The sequence below is a fragment of the Erinaceus europaeus genome, chromosome 9, assembly GCF_950295315.1.
Source record: "Erinaceus europaeus chromosome 9, mEriEur2.1, whole genome shotgun sequence".
NCBI classification, from domain to species: domain Eukaryota; kingdom Metazoa; phylum Chordata; class Mammalia; order Eulipotyphla; family Erinaceidae; genus Erinaceus; species Erinaceus europaeus.
This window is the reverse complement of record NC_080170.1, coordinates 42,657,679-42,676,021: the sequence shown is the minus strand read 5'-3', so window position 1 is coordinate 42,676,021 and position 18,343 is coordinate 42,657,679. Positions and strand designations below refer to the sequence as shown.

Below are 18,343 nucleotides of genomic sequence, written 5' to 3'. Positions count from 1 at the left end.
AGGTATCTAGCCAAAGAACACAAAAACACTTATCTAAAGGGATCTATGCACACCTACATTTATGACACTGCTATTTGTAAAAGCCAACATCTGAAAATGACCCATGTCCAACAAAGATGAGTGGCTCAGAAAGCTGTGAGACACACATACTAGAATACTACTCAGTTATAAGAAACAACACAATCTTCCGGGCGAGCAGCAGCACAGTGGGTTAAGGTAGCACACTGGGTTAAGCACACATGGCACAAAGTGCAAGGACCAGCTTAAGGATCCTGGTTGGAGCCTCCCCACCTGCAGGGGGTCACTTCACAGGGTGAAGCAGGTCTGCAGCTGCCTATCTTTCTCTCCCCCTCAATCCCTCTGTCCTATCCAATGACGACAGCAATAACAACGATAAACAAGGGCAACAGAAGGGGGGGAAGCCTCCAGAAACAATGGATTCATAGTGCAGGCAATAACCCAGCAATAACCCTGGAGGCAAAAAACAAACAAACAAAAAAAGAAAGAAAAGAAATAACACAATCTCCTCTTTTGCTACAACATGGCTGGAACTGGAGTGAATCATGTTAAATGAAATAAACAAGGTCTAATACCAGATAACTGCACTCATAGGAGGGACCTTAGAGACACAACAAGCGATAATAGAGAGTGAAACCCAAAGGAATTGTGGAATCTGGGAAATGTAGGGGTTGGGGGTTGGGCAGGTGGTGGGAAGGGTATGGACCCAGAGGACTGAGAATTCAGTAATCTAAGAAAGGTTTGGTATAGGTAAGGAGGGCTGACACTTATCCTAGGGAGATATGGAACTGTATGTCTGTGACATATAATAAGTCCGAACAGGCCATGGCCGGTGCACCGCTATGTTCCATCGCTGGGGAGCCAGAGACGACCCGAACTGCCCCTGCGGCTACAGACAGACTATGACCCACATAGTCAACGACTGCCACCTCTCCAGATTCAAAGGAGGTCTCAAAACTTTACATCAGGCTCAACCTGACGCTGCTGACTGGCTACGGAAGAAGGGCAAACGCTAGAAGAAGAAGAAGAAGTAGTCCCTATTTCTTCATTAAAGTGATAAAGGGGGAGGGTAGTTGGGTGGTGGCGCAGCAGTTAAGCACTGGTGGCACAAAGCACAAGAACAGTGAGGATCCCAGTTCGAGCCCCCAGCTTCCCACCTGCAGGGGGAGGGGTCGCTTCACAAGTGGTGAAGCAGGTCTGCAGGTGTCTATCTTTCTCTCCCCCTCTGTCTTCCACTCCTCTCTCCATTTCTCTCTGTCCTATCCAACAATGACGACATCAATAACAATAACTAAAACAATAAAAACAACAAGGGCAACAAAATGGGAAAATAAATATTTTAAAAAGTGATAAAAAAGAGAGAAAAAACTTTCCTATAAGTTTCTTCCTGCCATCTTTTTCCCTACCCCCAAAAGAAGGCTTCCCTACTGTCTCATCTGTGCCAATCCCTTCATATTTGTCAACCAAAAGAAATGTCAGGAAAGTCTTCACAGAGAATCTGGTACTTGAAATGCCTTTAACAAGGAGGAATGGAGCAGATGGAGGTTAACGAGATAGGACACATTTTTGGCAAAAGAAAATGATATTTTCAATGATGTGAGAGTGGAACAAAGTGGCATGGCAGGAGAATGTGGGTTAATTAACTGAAGAAAAAGTATTGCGTGTTCACATGTGCCTGTGTGTGTGTTTGAGAAAATGCAGTAAGTCAGACCATGAAGCATCTAGAGAAGAAGAGGACACATACTTATTTTTATGGCCAACAGGGACGTCCCTGGGGCTTGGTGCTGGCACTACTGCACTGGAATCCACCACTCCCAGTGTACATTTTTTTCTCTTTCTTTCTTCTTCTTCTTCTTTTTTTTTTTTGTTGTTGTTTTTTGTTTGTTGATTTTTTTTTAACTAGAGCACCCTTCAGCTCTAGCTTGTGGTGGTGGAGGGTGGGGGATTGAACCTGGGACTGGAGCCTCAGGCATGAGAGTCCCTTTGTATAACCATTATACTATCTACCCCGCCTCTTTTTGTTTCCTTTTTTTTTTTTTTCCTAATTTTTATTAGATAGGACAGAGAGAAATTGAGAGAGGACAGGAAGAGAGAGAGAGGGAGAGAAAGTCGGACACCTACAGACCTGCTTCATTGCTTCTGAAGTGGACCCCCTGAAGGTGGAGCGCAAGGGCTTGAACCTGGGTCCTTGCGCTTGACAATATGTGCACTTAACCAGGTGTAACACCACCTGGACCGCCACATTTTATTTTTGAAATGAACATTTCTTAATAAGATACCAAGCATGAAAAGCCCTGGGGCTATGAACCACCCAACTTCCACAAAGAACAAAAGTCAGACATAAAAAAAAAGCATTTTCCTGTATCAACAACTATCAAATGATGTTCAAAGTAAATCAAACTAAGAATGAAAAAAACAGTTAGGAGGTGGCACAGTGGATAAAGCATTAGACTCTACTGCTTGATGTCCTGAGTTCAATCCCTGGCAGCACATGTACCACAGTAATATCTGGTTCTTTCTCTCTATTCCTGTCTTTCTCATTAATAAATAAATAAAACTTTTTAAAAAATCAAACTAAGAATAAAAAAAAAAAACAGTTAGAAGATTGCTCAGTGGATAAAACATTAGACTCTAAAGCATAAGGTCCTGAGTTCAATCCCTGGCAGCACATGTACCAGAGTGATGTCTGGTTCTTTCTCTCTCTCCTCCTATCTTTCTCATGAAAAATAATCTTAAGAAAAAAAAACAACACTAGTTTGGGTACCTGTGGGTACCTAAAGTCTCTGCATAATTAGAAGCAGTAAGTTGGTATAGTACTTTCATTTTACACCAGTAATGGGCAGCACTGTGGAAGTTGATGGACTAGAGAAACAAAAAGAGCCTTACTCAATTGAAAGATAGTAAGAACAACTAAAAAAAACAATTCCAGAAACTTTTCAAAGACAGTATGTTGACATCTTCACACAGGCTGTGAGTGTGAGAGAACTAAGGATGTCTTATAAATATGTTTCACTTACAAAGTTCATGCCAGCCACATTATCATCAAAAAAAGATGTTCAATACAGCAGGTCAGCTAAGAGGGAAAGGATACCACTTTCATCCAGTTGTAACTAACCACTACTGGGACTCTAACCACAAAATGACCAACTTCCCAAAAAGGAACGGGGTGGGCAAACTGTGGCCCACAGGCTAGATCCAGCCTTGGTTTTATAAATTGTTTTCTTGGATACAGAGACACTCATCCACTGATGCACTCTTTGTGGCTGTTTTCATACTATATAGGGAGACCTGAACATAGACACAGTAAGGCTTACAAAAGAAAACAATACCAACAAGCCCCTAGGTTATTTACTACATAGGCCTTTATAGAAAGCCTGCCAAGCCCTAGTCTAGAATAAAAACAGGGACAGTGTATCCCAACAGACAAAGAAATCCAGAATATGGACCAACTTGAGCTACATCTTCTGGAACTAGTACATTAAATCTACAAAATCCCAACTATGGCTCTATTTGGAAAATACAAAAGCAGCATACTGAGAACCAAGGTTCTCAACCCAACCTAAGTCTTCTCCTTGTTTCCTCATTCTTCTACCAAACCTACTTTCTCTTTCCATCTCCCAGGTTCCATTTTCAATTATAAAGGAAGGAAATACTAAGAATGAAGTTATTGTGACACTGGGCATGCCAGGTCCTGTACTTTACCTGTTGAGCCACCTTCCTGTCCTCTAATTTTTTTTTTTTTTTTTTTTTTGGGAGGGGAGGCCCTGTGCTGGGAATTTGCAAATGTGCATTTTCACCACTCCTGGGCCAACCTTTTTATTCCTTTAGCCTCAGATAAAGAGACAAAGAGAAAGCCACCACAGTGTCAGAGCTTCCCTGAGTGCCATCACAGTTCCCTGTGGTTCTGGGCACCTAACCAGGGCCATGCATGGAAATGCATTCACCCTACCAGGGCAATTATCTTCAGGTCCTTTTTCTCATTTCTTAAGGTAGAAGCAGAAATCACTAGAGATCTTTTTTCTTTACTAATCAAGACATTGTGTGGTGTATACCATCCCTACCTGACATTACTTTAGTTGCATCTCACAAATTCTGATTCCATTTTTCTTTTTCGTTGAATTACTATTACTTGTAATTTGTTTTTTCTATGTTGTCACTGGGGCCTCACCATCCCAGACAAACTTCTTTAGTTAAAAAGACAGAGACTGGAAGTCGGGCAGTAGCATAGCGGGTTAAGCACAGGTAGAACAAAGCGCAAGTACCCCGTAAGGATCCCGATTCAAGCCCTGGCTCCCCACCTGCAGAGGAGTTGTTTCACATGTGGTCAAGCAGGTCTGCAGGTGTCTATCTTTTTCTCCCCCTGTCTTCCCTTCCTCTCTCTATTTCTCTCTGTCCTATCCAACAACAATGACAACATTAATAACTATAACAACAAAACAACAAGGGCAACAAAAAGGGAATAAATAAATATTAAAGAGAGAGACAGAGAGAGGTCAAGAGACAGAGAAAAGACACCATAACACTGAAGTTTTCTTCAGTGCAGCAGGGGCTGGGCTCAAAATTGAGTTGTGCCCAGGATAAAGCAAGGGCACTATCCAAGTGAGTTAACTTGCCAGCCTACCTGTATCCTTTCAAAAAGCAAAAAGAAAAAGAAAAGGGATTGCTATGGATTTAAACTATTCAACTATCATTGTCTACTGTCAAATAACAGACCACATTATGTATATCCTTGAGCCTTGTAAGAGTATGTATACTAGTATCATCTTTTGTCCATTTACATCTCTGTACCTGAGGAATACCACCTCTTTGTTAATATGGCAGAGAAGCAAGCATTAGGAAAATGTTAAAAAAAAAAAAAGGGGCAGTTAATAGATACTCTCTGCTAATTTAAAAAGATGATGACTCCCTTTGTTTCTCCATTTCTACACTTTCAAATAAGTAACGTTAGTGCCAACTGAACCAGGCAAGTTATCAACAAGACTCAAGGAGTTGGTGCACATAATATCTTATTAAGAAAGAAAGAAAGAAAGAAAGAAAGAAAGAAAGAAAGAAAGAAAGAAAGAAAGAAAGAAAGGGAGGGAGGGAGGGGTGGGCAGTAACACAGCGGGTTAAACGCATATGGCGCAAAGCTCAAGGACTGGCTTAAGGATCCCGGTTCGAGTCCCCAGCTCCCCACCTGTGGGGGGTTGCTTCATAAGTGGTGAAGCAGGTCTGCAGATGTCTATCTTTCTCTCCCCCACTCTCAATTTCTCTGTCCTATTGAACAACAATGACAGCAATAACAACAACAATAATAATTATAAACAACAAGGGCAACAAAAGGGAAAAAACAGCCTCCAGGAGCAGAGGATTTGTGGTGCAGGCACCCAGCCCCAGCAATAACCCTGGAGGTGGAAGGAAGGAAGGAAGGAAGGAAGGAAGGAAGGAAGGAAGGAAGGAAGGAAGGAAGGAAGGAAGGGGAAGGGAAGGACGAACTGCCTCAAGCCTTTTTAAAAGAGACATAGAGACCACAGCACCAAAGCTTCCTTCAGTGCACTGGGCTCAATCCTGGGTCATCACATGACAAAACAGCACACTATGCAAGTGAGATACTCCCTAGACTTCAGGTCTCTATTAAATGTTAAATAAATAAATTCCAAGTGCTATTATTTGCATGGATTAAGACAGTATTATTAATGTTTTGGATACCTAATATAATCCTGTTCACCCAGTCTACACATTGGGTTACCTGATGTAAATGAATCTGCAAATGTAAATCTTTAGCTGTAAAAGTTCACTCAAATTATCCCAAGTGGCAATCCATATATGAATTGATGACTGAACATTCATTACATACACAGCATCTTCTAATAACTTTGGATCCACTATCTCATGCCAACCCTAAGAAGAAAGGTAGTGTGAGGAGACTTACTTCACAGATGAGGAAGAAGACAAACAACCTGCCCAAAGCCACACATTCATTAAATTAAAAAAAAAACAAAACAACAACAGAATTTCCTGTCAGAAGTCTGACATCAAAGACTCTTTCCTGAGGAGAGAAATGAGATGTGGTTTCAAGAAGGTCAGAAGCCACAATGATACTAGAATGATGGAAAAAGAGTATCTATAAAACCAGAAGCTAGAATCTTCTATCTCATGTTCTGGGCCTCTCTTATGAATCACATAGTTTTGATCTTAGAATCCTATGCTTCTACTGACATCACTGACCCTTTCTTTTCTAGCTACCAACTGGTTTATCATCTCCATATCTTACAACTCCTACTAAAACTTTTCTTTTTCTTTCTTTCTCTCTCTCTCTTTTTTTTTTTTTTTTTTTCTAACCAGAGCACTGCTCAGCTCTGGTTTATGGTGGCGCAAGGGATTGAACCTAGGACTATGGAGCCTCAGGCATGAGAGCCTCTTTGCATAACCATTATGCTATCTAACCCCACCCCTAAAACTTATTTTCTATTATTTTAAATTTTCAATTGAGACTCCACATTAATACACCCTTCTAGCTTCAACTCATATGACTCAATGCCAAATTAACTCAGGTTTTCCATAACTGGCTAGAATTTTCCCAGAGACAACTAGGTTGTAAGATGGTTTACAGATTGTCAGTCGTTAGGTCAAATGCCCACTCCCAGACATATAACTTGCAATAGAGCTTTCACACAGTGAAAACTTTGTTACTGAAATCTGTTTTTCTGCAATGTACTGTGGATAAAGTAGATTTTCTTTACTTAAGTACTGTGGAAGGTCAGAACTGAAAAAAATACTTCACTGACACTGAGTTAAACTAAGTCATTATTAATCAGAAGTCCTGTCAGTATTCCTAATCTATTTAGTTATAAGCATTAGGAAGTTATAAATTTTGGTCACTGTTGAGATCATCTATAGTTCAGTGTCACACGAGTTGGACAAGGATCACAGGTCCAGCTACTGCTAAGTCAAAATAACCATACTATATTAACATACTATCTCAGCTATAACAGAGAAGGAAGACCCTGTCAGTTACATTCCCCAATCCTGCTCAGAGACAGATGCAGCAGACATCAAAAAACCCTGCTTACTCCTATGGCTCTATCTGTTGGGCCACACTGTACTGAAAGATGTGCCGACATTACTGGTTGTGATAGCCCAACGAAACACAAGCAGCACAGAAGGCTTTTATGCCAATAGTTCCACTGGTTCCCTTGAATCCAAATCTCTAAAGTGGTATCTTTAAAAATTGTTTGGCAGCCAAGTTCTATCCTCCATCTTTTTTGGCTTTAATGACAGAGGAAGTCTCTGAATTAAAAACTTTTCTATCATTAACTCAGAAGAAAAAAGTAAACGCAAAATTTATGCTACTTTGCTATCAATGTTATTTCAAGCCTTTTGTTGGGAAGATTACATATATAATAGGCATATAATTGTTTATGTACCTGACGAGGGACTTCCATGTGCACAATTACACTTCTCTATGTCACCTTCTTCCTTAAGAAAGAGAAAGAGAAAGACCCAATAGTCTGGCATTTCCTCCAGTCTGACAGCACCTCCCACATAATACTGGAGCTCAAATTTGGGCTGCAAGCCTGGCAAATCATATATCCTACCTGGTGAACTATCTCTTTGGACCTTTTTTTCCTTCTTTCTTTCTTTCGTAAAAAGTGGCTCTAACAGTTTTGATTTTTTTTTTCCCTCCAATCTTGACTTACAAACTTGCAATGTACTGATTCAAATGTACAAGGAAATAAAGTAAGAAATTACAAGATAGTGATAGCATCATTTCAACTCTATAATCTATTTATGAAGTCTGAATAATCACCTCATCAAAGGTAATTTATCTTCTGCTCCATTCCTAAGGAATCCTTCAATCCAAAGTACACCTAAGAGACTAACTCTTGCTACTTTCTCTTTTGCTTTTGCCTCCAGGGTTATAGCTGGGGCTCAGTGCCTGCACCATGAATCCACTGCTCCTGGTGGCCACCTTTTCCCTTTTCTTGCTGTTGTTGCTGTCCTCACTGTTCTGTTGTTGGAGAGGACAGAGAAAAACTGAGAGAGGCCGGGGAAGGCAGAGAGGAGGAGAGAAAGACAACTGCAGACCTGTTCCACTGCTTGTGAAGTGACCCCTCTGCAGGTGGGGGGCCAGGAGCTGGAACCAGGATCCCATTATGTGCTTCCCATTATGTGCACTTAATCTGCTGCACCACCGCCCCTAGCCCTGGCACTACTTTCTCTTCAGTCATGCTGCTCTTCAGTATCTACACCTTTCCAACTAGAGAAACAACTACTCCTTCCCTCATTATGCCTCCTTCCCTGTGGGCTGCACTGCAATCTGACACATAATCACAAGTGATCTTACACTATTAAGTGCAATTTTGCATATAAGATTTCATCTCCTGCCAAGATGATGAAAAGATATGAGTGCAAAGACTAACTCTAAGACTGACATGCCTATGCTAATATTTATAAGTACTGCTCACGAAAACATTCAAAACTCTTAACAAAAATAATTAAAAGGCAGATTTTCCTACCCCTAGGATATCATCAAAACTGTTTCTTTTTGTAGAATTACTCATTTTCCCCAACTTTAATAGATGTCATTTAGACTACTCAAGCCCACATGAAAGTTAACAGCAAACCAAAACTGTAAAAGAAAAGCAGCAGAGGGAGCCAGGCGGTGGCGCATCGGGTTAAGAGCATATGGAGCAAAGCACAAGGACCAGGACCAGCATCAGGATCCCAGTTCTCTCTGTCTCATTCCCTTTCTAGCTCCCTTTCCCCTCTCAATTTCTGGCTGTTTCTATCCAATAAATAAAGATAATTTAAAATTTTTTAAAAATAAGATTGACAAATCTGACTAAAGAAAACATAAAAACATAGTAAAGCACTATTTTTCAGCATTCCAAGAAGAGTGCTTTCTTACCTTTTAATATGCCAGATCAGGACACCTCTCAAAATAAAGTTTCATACTTTAACTGACAGCATATTTTTTAATTCTTAGTTGTAAATAGTCTATCCTACAACAGATGCTAAGTTAGATATAGAACATTTCTAACACAAGTAACAAAGACTTAATGTTCTTTAATTTTTGTCACCATGAGGACTTTGCCATGTCTGGCTAACTTTTTCAGATAGAAAGAGAGACGACAGAAGGAGAAAGGGAAAGACACTACAGCACCAAAGCTTCCTCCAGAGCAGCGGGAGCTGGATTAAACTTCAGCTGTGCACATGACAAAAGGAGGCACACTATCCAGATGAGCAATCTTGCTGGCACAAGTAACAATCTTTTTTTTTGTCTTGTTTTTCTTCTAATCAAAGCACTGTTCAGCCGACTGACAGTGGCATAAGACTGAACAGGGGCCTCAGAGTCTCAGTCATAAAGTCTTTTTTGCATAACCACTATGCTGTCTTCCTGGTGCAAGGAATATTCTTAACACAGAAGAAATTCTTACATGCTATTAATATTAATTAAAAAGATGCTTCAACTACATTGGTTATGTTTCATTTTAAGTAAGGGGTAAATGCATTCTTCCTAATATACTTTTGTGTATTTCATTATCATATTTAGCAGTAAGAAAATAGACAAAAGATATGAAAAAGTAATTAAAGGGCCCCAGTGATAACTCACCCAATATGAATGGCACACTTTACCAAGCTTAACAACTCAGGTTCAAGCCCCTGGTCATCACATGTGAACACAGTATTATTTGTCAATTATCTCTCAATAAAACTGAAAAAATACATTAAATTGGGAGCTGGGCAGCAGCACAGTGTGTTAAGCGCACATGGCACAAAGCCCAAGGACCGGCTTAAGGATATGGGTTCAAGCCTCCTGCTTCACAAGTAGTGAAGCAGGTCTGCAGGTGTCTCTTTCTCTCTCCCTCTGTCTTCCCGTCCTCTCTCGATTTCTCTCTGTCTTATCCAACAACAATGGCAGCAATAAGAACAACAACAACGATAAACAGCAAGGGCAACAAAAGGGAAAAAACAGCCTCCAGGAGCAGTGGGTTCGTAGTGCAGGCACCAAGCCCCAGCAATAACCCCGAAGGCAAAAATATTAATAAATAAAATTTAAAAAATACATTGAATTGCATCTACTCTGTTCTCTCTTTTATGCATAACACTTTTCTCTTCTTAATCTTAATGTATGTAAATAATTTAGTTATGTTATGTTAGTTGAAATGTAAATGCATGCAAGGACAAACATTTTCTGTGTTTGTTTATTGCTGTGTCCCTAGCACCAAGAACTTTCCCTGGCACACAGAAAATGTTCCATGACTTTAATGAATAAACAAGTGATTTTTTAATTAAAAATTTATATCTGGGAAATAAATTATAAAATTTTCTTTTAGCATCCCTGTTACAAAAGCAGTAGCATTGGCTAACTTGTATATGAAATATATATATGCATGTATTTATAATATTACTATATGTGAAAATACATCTAGTAAGATTAATAAAATAACCCCATTTTTTTGACAACTAACAGTAAGAAATCAAACTTAATAAAGCAGTTTTAAAGGTACTTCATCTTTAATGAGTTCCATCTCAGAGGTATTCCTATAAAGGGATGTGAGATTCAGCGTCATCTTTCTCAAACAAGCCTTTGATGCTACAAACAATGACACAGTATTTTCTAATCTTTTCTGCTCTGCTCTGCTCTGCTCTGCTCTGCTCTGCTCTACGCAGTTTTCCACTCTTTGATAGATGACTATGGTATACTCAATACTTCTCTTTCTCCAATATACATTCCCATTCTTCCTTACTCTCTGCTAATGACTGACTCTTGTTTTCATACATTAACATAAAGAAATACTCATCTGAGAACTTCAAGTTACCAAATCACATCTGTCCATTTATTGTCTTCTATTTCTAAAACTCCGCCTACAAGTAGATCAAAGACTAATTCTTCCACCTATGCACAGATGAGGGGTCAGCATGCTAGGGCTGCTTTTATAACAGAGTCATAGAAACAGATATTTTAATGCCTGTTCAGTCTAAAATATTTACTTTCCAGCCTTAGAATCCTCTAGGACATTGTCTCTCTTCTCCTAGTTGGCCACTAAGCTGAAGTACACGATATAAAGCAAGATCTGTACAAACACATATAACATTGGGAATGGATCAGACACAGTGGTCACAAAGAGATCTTAGCAGGGATAGACTGAAGATATAAAGGATAAAGCTCTACTGAATTGTCTAAGAGTTCTCTCTCATCAGCCACTTGAAACTAGAGAATTATAATACAATTTCTTAAATTTTGAAGGAAATTTAATTTTTAGAGCTAGGGAGATAATTTAGCCAATCAGAACACCAACTTGCATTTCCAAGCCCCAGGGGCCTCAGGTCAATTCTCAGCACCACCTTATGCCAAGCGTTGAATAAAAAATCTAAATTAAAAAAAGGAGAAAAATATATTCACCCTGGAATTCTACATTCAGATCAGAAAAAGCATCATGGCAGAAGATATTTTTCAACAACAAAAACATCTCAAAAATTGCACCTCTTCATACGTTCTTGTTTCCTGAAAATTATAGAGGGATACATGCATTTCACCAAAACAAAGATGTAAATGGAGAAAGGAGGAGGCAGGAATTCAGAAACTACAGGGATCCAACATAGAGAAAAGGCAAAAAGAAATCTCAGAATCTTAGAGAAGTGACAAGCTACAGCAATGCAGCAGAAGTGAGGAGCCAGCATTGCAGATGTGAGCAGGAAGACAGAAAGCCCAAAGACTTTTCAAAAGAAAATTGAATCATCAATGCATGATGTGTATGAATACATTGAAATAGTTTTTAGAAAAGTATCAAAAACACGTAGGCAACTAGGCAGAAAACAAAAAGGAGATTTTAACTCTAAAAAGTGTAACCACTCTAAAAAGTGTACTACAAGGTTCAATGATAAACACATTTTACACAGCCACATAATGTAAATCCAGAACAGTGATTTAACCAAAAGCATGCTCTAAGTGTACTGGGAAACTAAAGGGAGAGGAGATTCAGGTGGCATAAGAAATCCAAGAGGAAAGACATTCCTTTGTCATAGCAGAAACCAAAAGATATTATCTAAGCCTGAAAAACAACTAATATTTTAAAATATGGGACTGTCACAAGAGATAGCTCTAAGTGTGAAAAACTGGCTGCTCTGTGAACAGGCTGAGAGGGAAGTAAAAAAAGATAAGGCAGGGAGCTAGTGGTTTCCATGAGCCTTATAAAGCAGTTTTCTTTTTAACTGTACCACTGTATTATCTAAAGGAAAAAGTTCACGTGTTTTAAACAAAGAAAAGTCAATACTGATCAATTCACTCAACCCACGTATGTTCTCTGGCACCATCTCCATACCAGGTACTTTTTCTAGGTACTAGTATAACAACAGTGAACAAGAACCTCATCCTTGATTTCCAGAAAAAACAAACAAAAAAGACCATAAACAAACAAATGCATGCTCTAAATGTGAGAAGTTAATGCTTGAAAAAAAAAAAAAAAGGAAAGGTAAGAACAGAGGGTGATGGGGAAGACATGCAAATATAATTTTCAGAGATTTAAAATAAAAAAAAAGTTTAGTAAGACTCAACTAAAAGACCAAAGATGAAAATATGTTTTTGAGAAAAAGATTATTTAAAAGAACAAAAGATATTAAGTTCAAGGCAAAAGCTTCATTTTAAGCTTTTCATATGCCAAAGAAGCACATCATTCAAGCAATAGTACTGGAAGTTTTCTGTTATGGATACTAAAACGGCCAGGCATCTTCAAGTTATCATATTCTTCCTATATACCCTAGTCAGTTATTACTTATTAATGGAAGAAAATTTACACTGGGACTTTTTTCTTTCCATAAAGTAGAGCCCACACATGAAAAACCCAGTGTTTTATTCCTATCATATGGCCCAAAGTAAAGATTCCAAGGGCCAGGCAGTGGATTACCAGCCAAGAGAGAACATGATACCTGGGGAAAAGCTCCAGGAGCAGTGGAGCAGGTGTCTCTTTTTCTCTCCCTACTTCTTACTGTCTTTATCATAAAAAAAATTAAATAAATAAAAATGGCCACCAGAAGCAGTGGATCCAAGTTTAGCATAAATCCCAGAAATGACTGGTGGCCAAAAAGAAAAAAGAAATATTTCACATAACCCAATTTACCAAAATTTATCGCACCTAATCTCACTAATACTACATAGGATTTCCAAGCCAATGGAAATGGGACATTTAAAAAATAACTTATCATTAAATATACATTCATTTTCCACTCCAAGAAACTTTTCACTCAGGCTGAGGTGGAGTTTCAAACTATTTGAACTTTCTTTTCATTGGAAATTGAGTATCTAGAAAGATTTCTAGCAAATACAGTTTTTATGCAACAAAAATCAGGACTGATTTTAGTACATCCTAATTTGAAAATATAAGTCATCAAAAGTAAACTCTTACTATGTGTCTCTGCTGTAAAGCAAGCAAAACTTTCAGGAAAAAATAATTAAGCTCTAAAGTTTAATTCACTAAAAGAAAAGACAAAGTCAATTCAATTTATGTCAATTGTTGAACTTAAATTATTTAAAAATTTCTAGAAAATGGCCCAGTAGCTGGATTATGTCCTAACCTGTAGTCCTAGAAGTTGGGTGTGTCTCCTTCCAAGCATCACACTCCCTGGATGGACAATGGATTACAGTAAGAACTACAACCAGATTGTGGCACCACTCTGTACTTCTTGGGATATGGTGTGTTTCACATCACCAAACGGAGAAAATAATGCCAATTTAGGGTCAGTGTTAATTACTGGCACTGTCAATGAGAGATACTAAAATATCAACTCAAGAATACATTTTTTTTAACTTTGCAAAGAACTACACTAATATCTGTCATATATTAATCAAAAAGGCAAACTATCATTATTAGTCAAACTGTTCTGATTTTAATAATAATGGATATCAGAGTCCACAGAAGACCAGTAGGACATGGTACACTCAAACACAGCCAGAATGAAAAAGGTGATTTTTTAAATGAAAATGAGATTTAAAGAGAAAGTCCTTGTGAACAAGTGTGACAGAAGCTACTTTTAGCAAGATTTCCCTCAACTACATAAACCCAAAGAATAAAGTTCTTTAGGGAGTCGGGCAGTAGGGCAGTGGGTTAAGCGCACGTGGCTCCCGGTTCGAGCCTCCAGCTTCCCACCTGCACGGGAGTCGCTTCACAGGCGATGAAGCAGGTCTGCAGGTGTCTAACTTTCTCTCCCCCTGTCTGTCTTCCCCTCCTCTCTCCATTTCTCTCTCTCCTATCTAGCAACGATGACATCAATAACAAGAATAATAACTACAACAATAAAAAACAAGGGCAACAAAAGGGAAAATAAATAAATATAAAAAATTAGAAAATAAAAAAAGAATATATGCCTGCTTACTTAGTTAAATCAGAGCAATCTTTTTTTCTTTTGTATCCCTAATGTCTAGCCAACTAACTGGAACCAAATCAGTACTCAATAACGACAGAATAAGTGAGTGAATGAATTGAGCCTGTGAAAAAAACTTAAAACTGTTTTAAGTCGCAAAAGAACAATTTTACCTGTATGGTATGTTATTCATTGACAAGCTAGTGTCACAATGGCAATTACACTGTAAGTTGAAAAGGATGCATACTATCTATTTAAACAAACAAATACATTACTCAGATGTGAAATGAAAGTATGCAAAACAAGATTCACAAGGCCAATGTTTCTGTTGTATTTTCCCTCAAAAAACGTTGGTCTGCTCTATTAAAATTTTATCAGACCTTTTTGGGGCTAGAGCGGCGCGGAAGAGGGGTGAACGTGACTGGCTTTCTCACTGACCCGCGAGGGTTTTGACCCTAAAACTTCGCTATGTCGGAGAAAAAGCAGCCGGTGGACTTGGGTCTCCTGGAAGACGACGACGAGTTTGAGGAGTTCCCCGCGGAAGACTGGGCTGGTTTAGATGAAGATGAAGATGAAGATGAAGATGAAGATGAAGATGAAGATGAAGATGAAGATGAAGATGCACATGTCTGGGAGGATAATCGGGATGAGGACAATGTAGAGGATGATTTTTCCAATCAGTTAGGAGCTGAACTTGAGAAACATGGTTATTAAGATGGAGACCTCATAACATCTGAAAGAACTGTTGAAGCAGCCTACACTTGAACTGTTAACTAAACTCTAGAACAGAGAGCCCAGGGCGGAATGTTTAAAAAAAAAACGCTTATTTCATCAGTTGCTTGAATTTATTTTTGTTTTGTAACACAGACACACAAATAAATGTTTTGGTCTAAAAAAAATAATAATAAAAAAATAAAATTTTATCAGAGGGAGCTGGGTGGTGGTACACTTGGTTGAACGCACGTTACAGTGCACAAGGACCCAGGTTGGAGCCCCCGGGCCCCACCTGCAAGGGGAAAGCTTCACAAGCGGTGAAGCAGAGCTGCAGGTGTCTCTGGCTCTCTCCCTATCAACCCCTTCCCTCTCAATTTCTGGCTGTCTCTATCCAATAAACAAATAAAGACAATAAATTTTTAAAAAATTTCTCAGAAAAACATCTTGCAGTCTTGATAACAAGCACTACCTTTAAAGTTATGTTGCAATCTGGAATTTAGGATGTGAACAATTACTTCCAGAAACCCACCCAGAGTATTCTGGAAAGTTAAATTCCTTAATTCAGAAAGATATGGACTAAAACAGAAAAAAACTCATTTACTTTAAACATAGCTGTCTGTTTTAAAATTCAATAGCACTTCAAATCATACTGAATTTTAAAACAGACAGGTATGCTTAAAGTAAATTAGTGTTGTTAAAAATTTTATTATAAAAGGCATCCAAGGTCCTTACATACAATCTTTTGATTTAGCTAAACAGGTCATTTTCCAATTCTTTGAAGCTAGATGACAAATTTGATGCCTACGAAGCATGAGATTTTTTGTTTTCTTTTTACTAAAATAACACTCTTCGAATTGGTTCCTGTCATCTAAAGTCAGCAGTGACCCAATCAACAGCAACAGTAATATGCACATACATATGTGCATACATAACTATATGTATACATTTATACTTTTGATTGATAGCAAGTGTATAAGCAAAATTTGGGGTTCGATCAGGACTGTAGCAGACTACCTGTGACTACATGAACGGACCGAGTTTAGCAAAATTCTGATCATCAACGATAATTTCACAAGGGTCCGTGTAACCATGAACAGAAAAAATAAGTAAATAACCAAAATCGGTCCATCAACCCTGGTTGGAAAACAAGGTTCTCTATGGCAACTCCTGCTATTCAAAAACAAGCAAACAAAACAAAACCCGGGTTGAGAAAGCCCAGCAGCTAGCAGACAAGTCCGGTTAATTGCCACGGGTGTAGGCTCCCCGCACCGAGGTCTTCCTCCGCGGGTCTGCTGCTGCGCCTTCCCCGCGGCCGAGTGCAGTTCCCGGGCTCCTCCCCCGCCCTCACAACCCCCGTTTGTACCAGGTGCCTCCTATCAGCGCGCGGCTTCTTCCCACCCGCCCACGGACGCTGCACCGCGGCGCCGCGCGCCCCAGGGGCCCGAGAGTCTGGGGGCCGGTGGGAACCTCGAGCCGCGCGCCGCCCGACACCCCCACCCACACCCGCCCGGGGCTCGGGCTCCGCGTCACCCCCGGGGCCAGGGCGCAGGAGCCGACCCAACCCGGCGCTGCAAATCCGGATGTGTGTACACGCCCGCCCGGCTCCGCCAGGGTCCTGCTCGACCCCCGGCTCCCCTCCCCGCTTCACGTGCCCGCCCCGAGGGGACCCGAGCCTCGAACCTGGACCCCGCACCCCGCCCGCGCCCAGCCCCAGCAGCCCCAGCCGCGGGCCCAGGACCGCGGGCCGCCCGGCAACAGGTCACCGATGCTCGGGGCCGGGCCGAGCCGGGCCGGGCCGGGCAGGGGGTGTGGCCCGGTTCTGCCGCCCGGCCCGGCTCACCTGGAGGCCGCTGGGCAGCGCGGGCGGAGGCCGGGGCTCCGGAGGGAAAGGGGGGGTTGTCGCCGCGCCCCGGGCCTCGGCCGTAACCCGCAGCAGGGCCGCCAGCCGCCGCCCGCCTCCGAGTCGGCCTCCCGCGGGGGAGACGCCGCCACGAGCCCCCCGCCCGCGCCCCTCAGCCTCCTCACCGCGGCCCCGAGCGCCGCCGCCGCCGCCGCCGCCGCCGCCATTCCCCGCCAAGTCGCCGGCCGGCCCAGTCGCAGGGCTCCTGCAGCTCTCACCGACTCCCCCGGCCGCCCGCCCCGCCACGGCCCGAGCACCGACCTGAGCGCCACCTCCCAGGATGGAGGAGCCGCTGCGGATCAGCCGCCGGAGCCGCCGCGTCCCTCTCATTCAGCGCCCGCCGCTCGGGGAGGGGAGCGCGCTGGACCCGCCCCTCGCGCAGAGCTGCGGACAAGCCGGCGGGCGGGGGCGCGCGGCCGGGCGGGGCGGAGCGGCGCGCGCACCAACTGAGCGCGCTCGCGGGGCCCGGCGCGGCGGCCGCGGACGGAGGGGTGGGGTGGGGGTCTCCCCGCGCGCCCCGCGCCCTTCGCGCCCTGCGGCGCCCAACCGCCACCGGGGTTGGTGTCCGCGCGCGCGCCCGCAGGGGAAGGGCCTAGGGGACGCGCAGGTTGTGTCCCCGCCACCCGGCCCCTCCCCCTGAGCCGCGGGACGCGGGCGGAGCGGTCTGCGGCCTCCCGCGGCCGCACCTCCCCTTTAAACCTAGAACAGAGTCTGCAAGCACTTGGCCCCAACATCAATGGTGCTGCGAGAGTTTTGGATATCGCTGCGCTCCAGGGAGGGGGGGCCCAATGGGAAGAACCCCGCCATTGCCCAAGGATCCTCAAGGACTGTGGTCCGCACCCTCTGATCAATGCCTTTGAAGCAGGCCTTTGTCACGCTGTGTGAGTGCTGGCCTGGCTTAGGCAGCTCGTGACTGACGTTTGCTTTGCTACCCCTGGGTATCAGCCCGAGGCGCGCAGGTGAACGGTATTTTCACGTCAGTGCACGAGCAAGGGTCTGAAATAGTAAACATTTCCTGGGAATGGTCTGGTAGGAAATCATAAGCATTTCCTGAGAAATGATTTGAGGGTGGGTTTCAGCAAGTGCTGTTGGAGACTCACTTCACGTCAGCGCCTTTGATGATGGCAGAGTGCAGAACTGCCCTTGACTAGGCTACTTTAGACTATTTGGAAATGTCTATTATTTGATCATCTGCAGCACTTTCTCTGAGCAAAGTGCAGTAGAAAATAGAACGAAGACTGTTAGCACTAAGATGAAAGGAACATAGTTGTTCCCATTTTTTTTCTCCCTTTTGTAACCACTAAACGATTAATCTGGTATATTGAGGAAGGCTAATTATTTCGAGATTTCTTCAGTTCCTCTCTAAGA

General features: G+C 42.1%; 2 protein-coding genes across 4 annotated transcripts in view; one reads left to right on the top strand and one right to left on the bottom strand.

Annotated features, from left to right (window-relative positions):
- The window catches only part of RALGPS2 (Ral GEF with PH domain and SH3 binding motif 2), a 144,951-nt gene extending 127,582 nt beyond the window's left edge, over positions 1-17,369 (bottom strand). For 2 of the 3 annotated variants that reach the window (XM_060197741.1, XM_060197743.1), the window contains exon 1: positions 17,237-17,369. The gene's annotated coding sequence lies outside the window, so the exon portion shown is untranslated. Of the gene's footprint in view, positions 1-17,193; positions 17,213-17,236 lie in introns of those variants that run through there. The other variant, XM_060197742.1, reaches the window with a different exon arrangement.
- LOC107523322 (SEM1 26S proteasome subunit) lies at positions 14,751-15,279 on the top strand. Its single transcript, XM_060196962.1, has one exon. The coding sequence runs from the start codon at positions 14,830-14,832 to the stop codon at positions 15,073-15,075; it is 246 nt and encodes an 81-aa protein (XP_060052945.1). The 5' UTR covers positions 14,751-14,829; the 3' UTR covers positions 15,076-15,279.
- Positions 17,370-18,343: the final 974 nt, after the last annotated feature.